The sequence below is a fragment of the Sceloporus undulatus genome, chromosome 5 (genome assembly GCF_019175285.1).
Source record: "Sceloporus undulatus isolate JIND9_A2432 ecotype Alabama chromosome 5, SceUnd_v1.1, whole genome shotgun sequence".
In the NCBI taxonomy this organism is placed as follows: domain Eukaryota; kingdom Metazoa; phylum Chordata; class Lepidosauria; order Squamata; family Phrynosomatidae; genus Sceloporus; species Sceloporus undulatus.
Genome location: NC_056526.1, coordinates 103547815 through 103564394, shown reverse-complemented (window position 1 = coordinate 103564394; position 16580 = coordinate 103547815). Strand labels below are relative to the sequence as shown.

The window sequence follows — 16580 nt, the reverse complement described above, 5'->3', positions numbered from 1 at the left end:
TGGTGGCGGCCGTTCCACACGGCCTCCGCCATATTTACGTATCGGACGTTGTACGTCCCCAGGTATTGCGGCGTCTATGACGTCGCGAGTGTGCCCCTGGCGCCTCGCGACGTCATAGAGGCGCCGCTTAAAGAACCTCAATTTTGGAGCTTCTATTTCGGGCCGTGCGGGAGCTGCGCGGTGTGGCTGCTGTGGCTCCCGCACGGAGCAAACGGCGGCGGCGGCAGACCGCCGCAAAGCGGCGGTCTGTAACCCGCCTTAGTGTCGAAATGCATTTGGTCCTATTTTTATCTAATTTATATTTGTAATGGGCTTGCACTGTAATCTCTCCCATTTTTTCCTATGGAATTGTTGAATACTTTACTTGTACCTCTATATTGTATGTCAAACATCTCTCTTTACTTTGCTCATTGGTTGGGATTTATAGTTTGTTAGCCTAGTACACATTGGCTATATTAGCATTTTTTTGTATTGGTTTGAGTATCATTTTACTCTATCTTTGGGCTCTGTACACAGATCCTAGTATTCCTGCCTGCCTTACTGATTGGCAATATTTTTAACCCATTTCTTTTTTTCTATCTTGCTCTCATTAAACTAAACCTTCTTTTTATGCATTGCCTTTTTCCCCCTTAGACTTTTTCTGTTTTGCAACATTCCTTCTAGGTTTAGGGTTACACCTCCGTGTTTTTGTCATCGTCATGCACCCCGTGTGGACAGGGGTGTGGCAGTATGATGCATGGGTGTCGAAAATAGGGCTGGGTGCATATGGGCGCTCAGCCCTATGGAGCCCTAATTTGGGCCCCAGGCCAACGCAAACTACTGGTCTGTACTGGGCCGAAAGCATGTTTAACAGAGGGGAATGAGTCAGTAGAGAGAGAAAGATTAAAGATGTTGAGAAGTGAGGACAGAAAAGAAAGAATAAGAGAGATTAGAAGACAAGAAGGAATTGGATCAAGAGAACAAGTTGCAAGTTTGCAAGAGTTCAGCAGCATAGAGAGTTCATCATAGAGACAGGAGGAAATGCAGAATTTTTTTTAGTTGAAAGTGATTGAAGATGAAAAATCAGAAGGAACAATCTCAGAACGAAAAGGCAAGTTGTATGTAATAGGCAAAGTGAATGAGGTGATTCGAGTGGGCAGTAGATAAGTTAATACTGTATATTGTTGCATGTTGAAAAGAATTTGTTAAAAGTATATATATATATATATATATATATATATATATATATATATTAAAGAGATTTCTAATCCTTAGGTTTGTGGATGCTTGTTGCTATTTTTGTTGTTGTTATGTGCCTTCAAGTTGTTTACAACTTATGGTGACCCTAAGGCTAATGTATCACGGGGTGTTCTGGGGCAGAGAATATGTGACTTGCCCAAGGTCACCCAATATGTTTCTTTTTTTATTATTTAAAAAATACTCTTTACATACATATATATACATTCATTTTGACTAAACACATAACATAAAAGAAAAAAAGGGAAGAAAAAAAGGTGTCGTGAATAATACCTCACTTTCATAAGCTTGTAAAAAAAAAAAAGGAAAAAGAAAACAGACAAACAAAAATAAATAAATGACTATATACCAACAAAACAACACATCAAACCATACAAATAAAGAGAGTCTTCCGGTTTCAGATCCCTTCAATCAGCTTTAAAGTTCTTCCTACTATATCTATACAGCTATAAATTTCTTATTTCATTCCTCGATCTAAATCAGCTTTCCTTACCGCACCATTCATTAAGTTTCCCCTTTTCCATTACTGTTTATCTAGTAGGTACTATGGTATCCACAGCTCATTTCTTCCTCTTATTTATATCTGTTATATCAAGTACATCTAGGGAGTACCGGATTTTCTTTTATTTGATCTCGGGGGAGACTACCGCTCTTCCCGTCTTGCCATATCTTAGCCTCCAGCTATATCCTTATATTTACAGACTCTAAGTCATGACCAACGTTTCTTGCAAAATTTAGATAGAGGTATCCATATATCTTCATAATTTTCCTCATATTTAACAATGTCTTTTAACCGTATGGTGATCATGTCCATCTCTACCACATCCAGTGCTTTTATCAACCATTCCTCTACATCTATTTCTCCCTGGTTTTTCCAATTTCTTGCAATTACTATTCTTGCAGTTGTGATTAAATAAAGTACAGGTTTCAAATATTTTCTAACCTCAGTATCAGTGACAATGTTTAACAAATACGTTTCTGGAAGTAATTTCACATTTACATTATACATACTTTTAATACAATTATGTACTGCTCTCCAAAATTTTTGTATGACCGGACAAGACCACCACATATGATAAAAAGTTCCCAGTTGCTTTCCACACCTCCAACAGTCTGTCTCTCTAGTTTTGTACATTTTGGCAATTCTGACCGGGGGAAGGTACCATCTGTGTAACATCTTTATGTAGTTCTCTCGAATATCAACACAGACCGTGAATTCTAATATATATATTAAAGAGATTTCTAATCCTTAGGTTTGTGGATGCTTGTTGCTATTTTTGTTGTTGTTATGTGCCTTCAAGTTGTTTACAACTTATGGTGACCCTAAGGCTAATGTATCACGGGGTGTTCTGGGGCAGAGAATATGTGACTTGCCCAAGGTCACCCAATATGTTTCTATGGCTGTGCTGGGAATCCCTGATCTGCAGAATCCTAGTCCAACACTCAAAACAACTGGCTCTCAGCATAAATGTTTATGCTTATTTATTTGACTTACATTCTCCCTTACTCTCTAAAATGGAACTCATAGAGGCTCATAATAAGACTAAATTCTAAAAATACAAAAATAAATCAATTTACAGCATGAAATTAAAACACATAAATTAAAAACAAATCAATGAAGAAAATAGTGCACCCATACTACAATGCCCACTGCTCAGCTACCAGTGAGTTGACAAAGGCATGTCTGCACACAAAAGTATTCCGCAAAAAGTACAATAGGGAAAGGAACGGGCATAGCCCCATTCACCTTTGTAGGGAGTTCCAAAGCCTGGGAGTGGCCACTGAGAATGCCTCCTCTAGTGTCCTTACCAGGTGTGCTGCACGGTGGCAGAAGTGAAATAAGGGGTTCCCATAAAGATTTCAGAACTCAGACAGTTCCAGATAGGAGAATATATGTCTTCCAACAATGTTTTAATGTTTCTGTTTAAAAGCATGTGGTCATTTTCAGTGATCTATTCCACAAGCGGATTAAAATATCCTGTGGCTAGATGATAGGGCTTCAGTAGCAACAGTACTAGAAGCAATAATCTTTTTCAGCTCTCCCAATCTCCTGTCTCATATGCTAGCATGGGGTTATTTGATCTTTGATGTTTTTAACTTGTTGCCTGCTTATTTTATCTAATTCTATCTTGTATTATTAGCTATTGTTTTATATATTTTTTGTTATTATGCTGTAGAATGTACGCCTTTGGCAGGTTTCATTTTTATCAATTTTATTAATGTTATCTATAGCACTGTGCAAAGAGGGGTGCATCTGAGCATCAGACCAAGAACACTAAGGAGTAGTGTGCCATCAAAAAAGACATACTTAGTGACACCTCCTTATGCAAACCTGTTAAAAATGCACCTTCTAGCACAACTGGCATATGTACTAATACAGAACCCTTACAGGAACTAAACCAAGGTAATTTGTTCAATAGGCTTTCTGCTTCATTCTGAAGTAGGGACGTCAAGTTAAACCTCTCTGGTGGTTCATGTTCTCAGATCCACTTTCGCTGTATTTCTACAAGCTATTAAAATTAATTTTTGGTAAGCAATCTAGATATAATTTATAGGCCACTGGAATTGTGATTCTGGATTGAAGATGTCACAGTACAAATTGTAACAGCAGCAATATCCAAGACACCATCTCTGTTTGCACACTATGCAAACAAACCTTTGCAGGCCCAAGGGAAGTTGTAGGTTTGCTGATTCCCTCTCCCCTCTCCTTTCGTGTACCTGAGAAGAGGGCTTCAATCCATCTTGGTTTCCTTTTCAAACAAACTCAGCTTAGCATTATGTTTGAATCACAAACACCGTCTTGCTAATGACTGTTTAAAATAAACTAGCTTTTAAATACACATGCCATGTTCAGATGGTCTAAACAGCTGACTTATCAAGTGTGAGACAATATGTTAGTGCATGCTAACCTACCACTGCTACTCACGGTGGGAATAGCTAAGCAAACCATGGAACTTCCACCAAAGAAACAAATCAAGTTTTGCTTTATATTTTGTTCTCTGAATTTTGTATGTGTATTTAAATACAGGGATTGCATCCATCCAGAATATCCACTCTGATATTGTGCTCCTCCTAAATTGAAAATGTTTGCTAATTAGTGTGAGAGCAGGGCATGTTATATGAAGATATTTGAATTACTTGTTTCAGGGAACCAAACACCATTTACTAAACAGCTGCTGTTGTTGGTGTACAATTCCAGTGGTTGAAGATAAGAGAAACCCACTGGCTACTAATATGGTACAAGTGATTCAGCTTGTGGTGAAATGCAGTTTTGTTTTGCTCTGCACTGATTGTTTGTGTGTGTGTGTGTGTGTGTGCAATTTTAATGATATACGGTTGGAGATCATATATTTTATGATGGCATTAAATGTCTATGGTTTTCATATGAAAGATTTTTGTACTGATACTTTGTAACCATACTTACAACAATTCTCTGAATTCAGCATTTAAACTGTTCACTCTTTAATACTTTATATTAGTTATAACATGTGGATCAAAATTATTAGTGCCACTGTACACTGACCACAACAGATTTTTAGTAAAAGGTGTTTAGCTGTCTAAAACAAGTAACACAAATATTTCCGTATAACATGCCCTGCTCTCACGCCAGTTTTAGCTTCAGGAAGAGCAGAATATCAGAGTTTGAGTGAGTTTTGAAACAGAGGTTATTAAAAGTTCTGAAATAAGCCTATTAAACATTCACTGTGCTTTCTCTTTAGCTGATTTAAAAACCACCCCCTACTGAAGCCCTGTAATAAGGGATTAAACAGTCTAGGTTAAGCTAAGTGGTGATATTGTACTTTTATAACTTACTTCAGGTAAGAGAAAGGGATCATTCTGGAGAAGTAAAACTCGTAATTCATTCTCGTTGAGGCCAGAAAGTCCATGCTCCTTCAGGATTTTTCTGTTTTCCTCTGATAAAACATCATGCGAGTACTTACAAGCCCTAAAATAAAAGGAAGAGTATAGAAAATCATTTTAAAATAACAAAAATGCCTACTTTTTTAATATGACATGTATGAGTATCCATGTGTATTCCAAAGTGCATATGCTATACGTTCCCCATGAGGCAGGGCAAGAATGCGTGATTCCACATCATCAGTAGTATGCCGCCACCTCCTAGCTAAGATGATCCCATAACTACATGCTAGGTATCAAAGACCTCCCAACCACAGGGGCAGAAAACCTTCTTCCCATCCATTTCTCTACAGGTATAAATCAGATGACTCTGCTACTGAAGGCAGACTGAGGCAGAAAAGCCTATCTCTCAGATTTGGCCAAAGGTTCATGCTCTAACCCAGTCCATATTAAGACATTTTTACATGAATATAGTAAAATACAAAAAGAGAAAGCAGAAGGAGTACCGTACTTGAAAAATAAACAAAGAACACTTCCTAATATATACTGGACTATATACTCAGCTCACCCACATGCAATATCTTCGGGGGTTTTTTTTGGGGGGGGAGCAGAGAATAAAAAGGATAGCTATTTCTTTTGAGGATATGTTTATTAATTTAATGAATTAGACATTAAAATATATCAACAATTAAACTTAAGAACAATGAACAATAAAATTCATTAACAAATAAACAAACCTACGATTTATGGATGTGGCTGAAGAGTAGTATAAATCAGGTAAGTATTTGATCATAGAATCATAGAGTTGGAAGAGACCGCAAGGGCCATCCAGTCCAACCTCCTGCCATGCAGGAAATCCAAATCAAAGCATCCCTGACAGATGGCCATCCAGCCTCTGTTTAAAGACCTCCAAGGAAGGAGACTCTATCACCCTCCGAGGAAGGAGTGCATTCCAATGTCGAACAGCCCTTACTGTCAGGAAGTTCCTCCTAATGTTGAGGTGGAATCTCTTTTCCTGTAGCTTGCATCCATTGTTCCGGGTCCTGTTTTCTGGAGCAGCAGAAAACAAGCTTGCTACCTCTTCAACATGACATCCTTTCAAATATTTAAACAGGGCTATCATATCGCCTCTTAACCTTCTTTTCTCCAGGCTAAACATCCCCAGCTCCCTAAGTCGTTCCTCATAGGGCATGGTTTCCAGACCCTTCACCATTTTTGTCGCCCTCCTTTGGACACGCTCCAGTTTCTTAATGTCCTTTTTGAATTGTGGTGCCCAGAACTGATGTCTTAACAGTTAATTCCTGAGTGGTTCTACTTGCAAAATATCACTCCAAAATCTCAAATAAAAAGACAGCTAGTTCAACTGACCAAAGAATGAAGATTCATATCAACATAGATGCCAACCATACATGGAGAGAGAAATTACAAAGGTTCAAGTGGGGTTCAGGAAAGGAATTGCAAACATACGATGGCTAATGTAGTGCACCAGAGAATTCTAAAAGAAAACCAGCATGTGCTTTATAGACTACAGCAAAGCCTCTGACTGCATAGTTGATGAAAGGCTATGGAATGCCTTTAAAGACATGGGAGTGCCAACACATCTGATAGTCCTGATGAGGAATCTGTACTCAGGACAAGAGGCTACTGTCAGAACAGAACACGGAGAAACAGAATGGTTCCCAGTTGGCAAAGGGGTCAGACAAAGCTGCATCCTTTCACCCTATCTGTTCAACTTGTATGCAGAACATATTATAAGAAAAGCAGGCTTGGACATAGAAGGAGGATTGAAAATAGTCGGAAGGAACATCATCAACAACAAAAAATATCAACGATCATATGCAGATGACACCATAGTACTAGCAGAAAACCTCAAAGGCCTGGAACACTTAATAAGGAAGATCAAAACAAGAAAGAGCAAAGGCAGGCTTAAAGTTGAACATAAAGAAAACCAAAATAATGACCTCTGAGGACCTTCACAAGTTCAACCTAGACAATGAAGAAATAGAAATAGTAAAGGAATTCCCATCAAACATTGATAGAAATGGGGACTATAGTCAGGAAATCAGAAGAAGATTAAGGCCAGTTACAGACCGGCACTTGGGACGTCCACAGGCTCTAATACGGACTCTGTCCGTACAATATGGCGCCGGCCGTTCCACACGGCCGGCGCCATCTTTACGTATCGGACGCCAGCGGCGCCTCACGACGTCATTAGGGCGCCGCAGAAAGAAGCTCCATTTTGGAGCTTCTTTTTTGCTCTGCAAGGGAGCCGCATGGTGTGGCTGCGATGGCTCCCTTACGGAGCAAACGGCGGCGGCGGCAGACCGCCTTAAAGCGGCGGTCTATAACCCGCCTAAGAATGGGGAGAGTGGCTATGGGGCTGTACAGACAGCCGAGTAAGGGGCGGCTCTATGCTGTCCCTGGAAGCACTGGATTGGGGCTACAGTATCTGCATGCGCAGCCCTGTGGCCCCAATCCGGCACTTGTCCAGACCAAAGAGAAGTGGCAAAATGCCGTTTCTCTTTGGCCTGGAAAAGGGGTGCCCTTGCGGCTTCATGCTGCCTGGCACCCCAACCCTACAGAGGAGAAAGAAGCGGCCCCTTTCACCTCTGCATCATTGGCATGGCCGTGCAGTGGCCAAGCCAATGATCTGCTGCCAGGAAGAAGCTGCCTAGAGCAGCTTTATGACGCCACTTCCTGTGTGTGACGTGCGGATGCTGTATGTCATGCACGTCATCATGGTGGCTCCTGCCATGATGGTGGCGCTGGCACGGACTAGGGCTCAGGAGTGTGCGGTTGCTCCATGCTCCCAAGCCCTAGTATTGCTGCTGCCACACCGCTTCTGCTGGTATGGCCCAATGAAAAGATTCTAAAATGCAAAGATATACAACTTAGTACAAAAATTATAATCATACAAGCCATCATATTCCCTATTACCATGTATGGCTGTAAGAGCTGGACAGTTAAGAAAGACAATAGGAAGGAAATCATTTGAGATGTGATGCTGGAGAAGAGTGCTGAGGATCCCATGGACAGCCAAAAGGACAAACAAATGGGTCCTAGAGGAGATCAAGCCAGAAACCTCCCTGAAAGCCAAGATAACCCAACTGAGGCTGTTGTACTTTGGGCACATCCTGAAAAGGAAGGATTAACTGGAAAAGACAATAATACTGGGAAAGGTGGAGAAGAAGTAGGAAGAGAGGAAAGCCACATGCTAGATGGATGGACTCTATTAAGGAGGTAATGGGTATGGAATTGCAGGAATTAAGCAGAGCAGTGGAGGACAGAGGATCTTGGAGATGTCTCATCCATAGGGTCACCATGAGTCGGGATCAACACAAAGGCAGTTAACAAAGCAGTATCAGTATTCGGAGGATGGTGAAGGAAAGCTCTAGAAACACAGACTTATGATGTTAGGTTGCAGCATTGTGTTGGTCGTAAATAATGCAATCAAGTTTAAACTGGGAAACAGTCGGGTTCTCTAGCTGATCCTGTTGTAGCTGTGTATGCCAGCAAAGTAAACAGCAGCTGCCTCCAAATCTCTTACCAAAATACATGAATATCAGAACAGAGAGAAACGGGGAAAGCAGATAAGCCTACCACACAGATCTGTAAGTTTTTCCATCAGAATAAAAACAATAAAAAAGTAGAGGCTGGTGCAGAAAAATATCCCTGGATGCACTTTGAAAGAAGCTTTCAAGTAGTCTCTAGAAGGTTCAAAATATTGTTGTATACTTATGCAATACTTACCTGACCTGGTTGTTCATTTCACATGTGCAAAGTGTCAATTTTGGACAAAAAGTTTGCTGAAACATGTTGAAATGCTTTTCTTTTCTATTATGTAGGAATCTATCTCTATGCCTTCCTTGTTATTTCTGCTTCTGATACTAAATTTTCTCTTAAAGAAGTCATGCCCAGGAACACATTGACTTTGAGGTACACCTCTCTATAGCAGACAGAAGACTGCTTGTCTAATTGGCCAGTATCACCAGGGACAGGAAATGTTCACCCTAAATAATTTTAATCTGTCCCATCTACACAAGTAGTTGCTATTCACTTCTATGGAGAAAAGCATAGTGATACTGAACCAGCTGCCTAATCCTAACATGAATAACCCGACCATTACTGACATGTTTACTGCACTAATCCTGGGCATTCCATAGGTAAGGAACCACCACCAACAAAGCTCTTTTCTTTCTTGGCCTGATGTAAAGTATGCACCTGGAATAAGGCATCAGCAGAATGACAGGCAGCTATGGGAAAAGGTATATTTCGAGGGATTTTGCTCCAAGCCATTTAACAATCCAAAAGTATGTACAAACTCCCAGAATCAGGCCCATGACTGGTGGACAATGACTGTATTTCAAAGATGCTTTATGTACTATAATATGTACAAACCTGTCTGTCCATTATCAAAATTCTGGTCACCATATTCTGTTAATGGGTAGCTAGTATTTTGGTATCCAGCCATTTCTGACATTTGACAGGTCAAACTGTATGTAATTTCCCCCCTGAATTTTTAAGGTGTCATGATTAACCTCAACACTTTTATTCTTGAGCAAAATAATCCAGAAAAACCCAAAACGGCACATGCTCCCACTTGGGATCAGGGCTCTCCACTGATTTACTACTGAGGGCTGTCCCTTTCTGGCTGCTGTTTTGTACTTAGCACATTTTCAGGACCTAAAAGCAACCTTCTGAGAATCACAGAAGTGTAGAAAATGCAGCTATCATCAATTAACTGGTACAGGTTTGGCAACACCTTCTAGTTCAGGACCATATGGCTGCTTTTGCATCAAAACGTAAGTTGCCAAGTTAAACACAAACTGAACTGATATTTCAGACAGCCTGGTCATGAGGTTTCAGCTCAAAACCCAGTCTTCATATTTGTGCAGAATGTATTTACAAAAGATTACAAAAAGAGATTAGCCATGAGACTCAATGGCTATATTGGTGTCAAAGAGCAAGATCTAAACACACTGACATCTTTGCACATAGGAACAAATTCTACTCCATGTTTATTCAAAGGCATGGGGGTCAAAGTCTGACTAGACCATCCTGGTACTGGTGTCTGAGAAAACAATATCATATTTTTCTGGGAAGTGAAGATATTTTGACTTTTTAAAAAAACTTTAGGAACCACTACAACAGTGCTATAGTGTTATAAATGATGGATGCCAGAGAATAATTATGTACAGTATAGAAAAAATATGTCTGCCTGAAATCTTAACTTTAAGAAAGCCACTGATGGTCAAAGTAAGCATGAAATCTGTAACTCTCTCTCTCTTACACACAGTCACTCTGCTTCCCTCCCAGTCTTCCAGTTTATGTTTTACTTTGTTGACAGCAAGAAGTCTGAGGTTAGTGCCAAGGCATTAGATATACTTTTCCAGCTTTCCTCCTGAATTGTTTTCAGATAATGGCAATAATTATTTTGGAGCAGGGCAAAACCATCCAAATAATAATTCGCATACAATTTATAAAGAGTTACAAAGAGCTCCCATATTGGCTGAAAGACAACACTAGTTGGATTTTTGTATACTGTGATTCTGCAATTCAGAAAAAGTGCCAAATGTAGTAGCAGAGATAGCGGTAAGCTTCCTGAAAATCTCAGGGCTGTTTGATATTAGTTTAATAGTAGGTTGTTATTATTATTATTATTATTATCATTAGCATTAGCATTTATTTATATTATGGTGTACAGTCTAAAACATCAACATGACAAAATAAAATATCTCTAAAATAGTACAGTAAAAACAAAGTGGGCATATAGGTATCATAACGGATTAGCAACCAGTGATATGGAATGCCTCCCTAAACAAAAACGTAGGTGCAAGGAAATAGATTGTCATCGTGACAGAGGGGCATACACTTTAAACCTTGCCTCTCCAGTCATAATGCCAATGAAAACCATTCCCTTCACATGGCTAGTAGCCATCCATCCCACACCTGCTTAATGGCTGAGCACATTACAGTATCAGGAATCCTGTTGCTTTCCCAGCACATGTCTTAAGGAAACACACTACACAAATGCCAGAACAGGGTTAGTTTTTTCAGAGTCCTCCCTTTATATACCTCAACTCTAATTCTCATGTATGATGAGCCAAATCACACAAGCCAAGGAGAGAGAGCAGGCTGAGACACACCTTTCATGCAGACCTCTCACACTACATAATTATAGCATGATATTCCACTTCAACTGTCATGGCAACATCCTATGGAATTCTGGGATTTGCTGTTTAGGAAAGGGAATTTGGAATCCTCAGCCAGAGAGCTGCTCTGGTGCCTCGGCAAACTATAAAGCCCAAGATTCCACAGGATGTTGCCTTGGCAGTAAATTGGATTATAATACTATAATTCTCTACTGTGATTTAGGACCCTTCTTTACACCAGAAAGGAGGCTTGTTGCTAGCTCTCTTGCTCACTTTAAAAACTGAAGTCTCTTGACATATTAGTTCCTAACAAAGGCTTTAAAGCTAGTCCCTCACACACTGGACTTTATCACATGGAGAAAATCGGGGGTTTAAATAGCAATTCTCCCAAAATCATGCAATCATAATTAACATTTTCACACACAGCATGATTAAAGAGCCATTATCCCAGGAATAAACAGGCAATAAACAGCAACAAGTTATTCATGGGATTTCCCGGGATAGTGGCACTTTAATCATGATGTTGTGTGAAAATGTTAATTGCGACTGTGTGATTTTCACAGCAGAATCACTGTTTAAATCCCTGGTTTTCCCTGGGATAAAGTTCTCTGATTGGATTTTGAAGTCATTTGTCTTCTACTATCTCCAGTCCAGAAGCCCAGTGCTACAATCAGTTTACACACAGATTTCACATGCTTCCCATGCACTCTTCAATCAACATGGGTGCTGGAAATTGGCTTTTTTGGACTATAGCTCCCAGACTTCCAGCTTTCATCACTAGTGGCTGGGCTCACTGGAGAATCTGGAGGTTGTTGTTTCAGAAAGGTAACTTCTCCAAGCCCTGGCAATGTTCACTCCATCTACCAGCCACACTTTCAGCCACTTTAAGGAGGAGATCTATACATCCTCTAACAAACATCAAGAATGCCCCCCCCCCATTGGAGGAGGATCTTGCCCCCAACATATGAGACCCATATATTGACAGAGCACCATCTCATGCACATTAAACACAGAGCGAATGGGCAGTACTGACGCCAGATCCATTGGAACCAGTCCCACTATTTCCACTCTCTCCACTTCCCATGAACATGCAGTTTTCTGAAACTGTTTTTTGTTAGACATCATAATGCTACAGGACTTTCTGCAATATATAACCATACAGATAACTGTATTCATGTGGTGTACAAGTAGTATAATGAATTAATTAATTCATTAATTATTACTAATTGATTTATTATAATTAATAATAATAATTAATATCAACAAATTATTATTAATACTAAGAATCTGTTCTTTCTGAAACAGACTAGCATGGTTATTCTTCCGGAATTTATTCATATACTGTACCCTATAGATGCCAGACACAGATGCTGACGAAATACAGCCACATAGACCGAAAAACACTCAAAATCTATGGATGCCAGCTGTGAAAGCCTTTGACTTCACAGTGGAAGATATTCATCAGTTAAACGGTGGGAAGTCACTAGTGTTAGTATTGTTTGTTTTTGTATTTGTATTGATGTTCAGTATGTTTATAGTTTTGTTGTTTGTGCATGTAAGTTTTTAGATCTATAGATGAAATATGTATATGGCTGTTTTTTCTATGTTTAATAAAAATGAGGGTTTTTAATTTTTTTTTAAAAAAAAATTCAAATCCACTGTCCAAAACATGTTGCTGTTGTATGCCTTCAAGTCGGATCAGACGTATGGTGACTCTAACCCAAGGTCACCCAGTGGGTTTACATGACCAAGTAGGGATTTGAATTCTGGTCTCTAGTCATACCACTGTGCTATGTTGGCTCTTTATCCAAAACATAGCTGCTTTTATAGGAGTGTATGGGAGATAAATATAACCCTAAAATAACAGTATTCTTTTTTATTCTGCCTTATTTTATGAGTCTTTATATATGAATTCTTTAAATTCAGTGTGAATTATCTCACTGACAAAAGAGATGGGTGAAGTTAATCTTTCATTTCTATTAAATAAACAGAGTTGGTTGATATATTTTCATCTAAAACAGACTTGCACAACTTGGCCATAGGTAGGGGACAAAATTTAAATCGGCAGCGGATAAATTTTAATTTATTACTTATTAATTAATTAATTAATTATTAATTCATTAATTATTACTAATAGATTAATTATAATTAATAATAATAATTAATATCAATTCCCTCCTCCTCCTCCCTGCTCTTCCTTGGGAGAAGATTAAGCAGAGGAGAACCCTGGCTGACTGGATGCCATAACCAGAATGGAGGACATTCAAGAAAAATGTAAGACATAAAAAAATAATAGCTAAAAACAATAATATAAATTCACAACATTTACAAATAAGCATGGCATAGTAATTTGAGGATTGGAGTATGACTCTGGGGATAAGATTCAATTCCCTGCTCAGCCGTGAAACCCACTGGGAGACCTTGGGCAAGTTATACTCTCTCAGCCTCTGCAGAAGAGAATGGCAAACCTCCTCTGAAGAAACCTGCCAAGAAAACTCCATGATGGGTTCTCTTTAGGGTTGTCATAAGTCAGAAATGACACCACAAAAAACAACAAAGCCTCAAGAAAGAGCCAATGTGATTTAGTGTTTTGAGCATTGGACTATTACCCTGGAGACCAGGGTTCGAATCCCCACTCAGCCGTAAAACCCACTGAGTGACTTTGGGGAAGTCACATTCTCTCAGCTTCAGAGGAAAGCAAAGGTTCTGAACAAATTGTGCCAAGAAAACCCTGTGACAGGCTTACCTTAGGGTCACCATAAGTCGGAAAGAACTTGAAGGCACACAACAACAACAACAACAGTAATAGCACTGATAGGGCTTAATCACACCTCACAACTCTACACACCAGGATACAGCCATTAACATGGGTAGGGAGTGCGGTGGCAGTGGCAGAGCTGGAGGTGCCCATAATGCAGCCCAGCCTGTGAACTTTGCCTCCCAGCCACACCTGAGGATAGCCCACAAACTCCTACCGAGGAAAGAGCAGGAGGAGAACAGGGAAAAGGGATTCCCCTCTGTGGCACGCAAAATTACAGCTGCAGAAGTGGAGGAGGAAAGTTTCCTCCGCCAGAGAGCAGTGGCTAACCTAGGGTTGGTGTCGCCCGGTGCGGTAACTCATGGAAGTCACACGCACCCATTTACCTTCTCCCATACCACAGACGTACAGAATACTTAGTAATGTTTTCTGTAGTAATGTTACTCATTCCCATAAAAAACTGAATGTAATGGCAATGGTTGTAACATAAACAACTAGCAAAATTAAACTTGTACCTTTAATTTACACACAGAATCGTACACACAGAATAAATATGTTTACATAAACATAGCTTCACGTCGTTAAAGTGAAAATTTGGTAAACTGTGAAGTTTTTAAAGATTTTTTAAATTAATTATTTTTTAAAAAAATTAAAATTAAAATTTGAACATTTATTTTTAAGGGAAAAAACCCTGGGGCCTCTCCTTTCTCACTCGGACTCTCACAAGCTTCTCAGTGGCATCTTTTCCCACTCCAGCAGCAGCAGCCTTGAGCGGCCAGCATTGGTGGGCCGCCAAAAGTAGCCTGGCGGGACGTATGTTTCACAGGTCTGATCTAAAGGAAATACAATCGGCCCTTCTTATACACGGATTTTTTATACACGGATTCAAGCATACACGGTTTGAAAATGTTCAAAAAAAGTATAAATTTCAAATATCAAACCTTGATTTTCCATTATTTATTTTTGCTATGCCATTATATTTAATGGGACTTGAGCATACACGGATTTTGTTATACACGGTGGATCTTGGAACCATACCCCAGCGTATAACAAGGGTCCACTGTATACCGTATGTAGAGATCTTGCAGCACCTTTGAGACCAACTGAAAGAAAGACGTTGGCAGCATGAGCTTTCCTAGATGTAAGGCTACTTCCTCAGATACATCTGAGAAAGTAGACTTTAGTCCAGGAAAGTTCATGCAGCCAACTTCTTTCTTTCAGCTAGTCCCAAAAGTGCTACAACATCTCTCCATATACTGATTCTACGGACTAACATGGCTATATCTTTGAATTCTACCACTAAAGGAAATTGTTACAGACTGCCAAAATAAAGCTGCTTCGGTTCTCTTTGGAGGTATGTTATTTAAATGATGCATGCATCTTAAGAATCCGGAAGCTGCACCAAAGCTGCACTCCAGTGCTTAGGAATGGAGTGTGGCTTTGGCGCGACCTCCGGACATTTAGGACCCAAGCATCATTTAAACAGCATACCTCCAAAGAGACCCGAAGCAGCTTTATTTTGGCAGTCTGTAACAGGCCTTAGTAAACAGTGGAGAATATATTCATCAGTTCAACGGTGAGCTTGCAGAAAACTGAGAGAACAGAGTGAAATCACACTTGCTTCTACTTTTGTTTGCTTTTCACAAGTTCTCTCTCTTCTCCCTGGGGTGTTAGCTAGCATATGGTCATGTGCCAGGCCACTCATGACCATTTCCGTCTCTCTCTATTAGTTAGTACCCATTTCTGTGATGTAACAGTTGCCTTTCTTATTCCCTTTTTTGCTTTTACACTCACCCTCTGCCACTAGTAGGCATGAAGCATCTCCCCTTGATGTAGTAGTTCTTGCAGATGTGAAGGTGCTGGCACCCAGAGCACTCCTTGGCCCGGCAGAGGCGCACAGGGGAGACAGCCAGGACCTGGCAGGGGCCTCCTTTTTGCTGAATGACCAGGAATCTTTCCTGCCCTGAGTCCTGCAAGATCTGCACCAGCTGGTGCTCTGGCAGCCCCAAGAGAGGAAGGATCTCCTTCACAGTGGAGCAGCCCCCACTGGAGCAAAGGAGCTTTGTGATAAAGCCACACACAGCTGGATCAGCCATGATCACTCTCTGCTCTGCCTCTTGGAGCTTGGTTGTTTGTGTCCAGCCTAGGCTCCACCTTTTCCTTCTGCAGCTCTGGAGAGAATCGAAACTGAAGGCAAACAGCTCCGTGACAACCTAACACTGCCACATGAAGGGTGGGGATAGAAAGGAATCCTAGGCAGATGATTGATAAAGCCACATGACACAAAGGGTGACAAAAAGGACTGTTGTGAAATGCAGACTGGGGGAGGTTGGAAGTTCCCCTTTCAGTTAGAGTTTAGACTTCAGAGAGTTGGAGGATCTTGCTGAGTCCAAGGGAGGGATGTAGTTTTGAGAGTTCCAGAGAGAGAGGGAACTGAGGTTAAAGTCCAGAGTTGACAGGCTTGAAACCTAATACTGTAGATACTCTAAGGGAGGGAGTTATTATAAAAAAATAACCCGAGGGTTATAATTAGCATGAGTGGCGGGACTAGTAGTTTGTTTTAGGAGATCTATGTA

General features: G+C 40.2%; 1 protein-coding gene across 1 annotated transcript in view; it reads right to left on the bottom strand.

Moving 5' to 3' along the window:
- Positions 1–16196, bottom strand: part of LOC121931522 (zinc finger CCCH-type antiviral protein 1-like) — a 42521-nt gene extending 26325 nt beyond the window's left edge. Inside the window, exons 1-2 of the mRNA XM_042469383.1 lie at positions 15799–16196; positions 5050–5182 (exon numbers count right to left, since the gene is read on the bottom strand). Coding sequence (XP_042325317.1) covers positions 5050–5182; positions 15799–16100 — 435 coding nt within the window. The 5' untranslated portion in view covers positions 16101–16196. The remainder of the gene's footprint in view (positions 1–5049; positions 5183–15798) is intronic.
- Between the last annotated feature and the right edge of the window lie 384 nt (positions 16197–16580).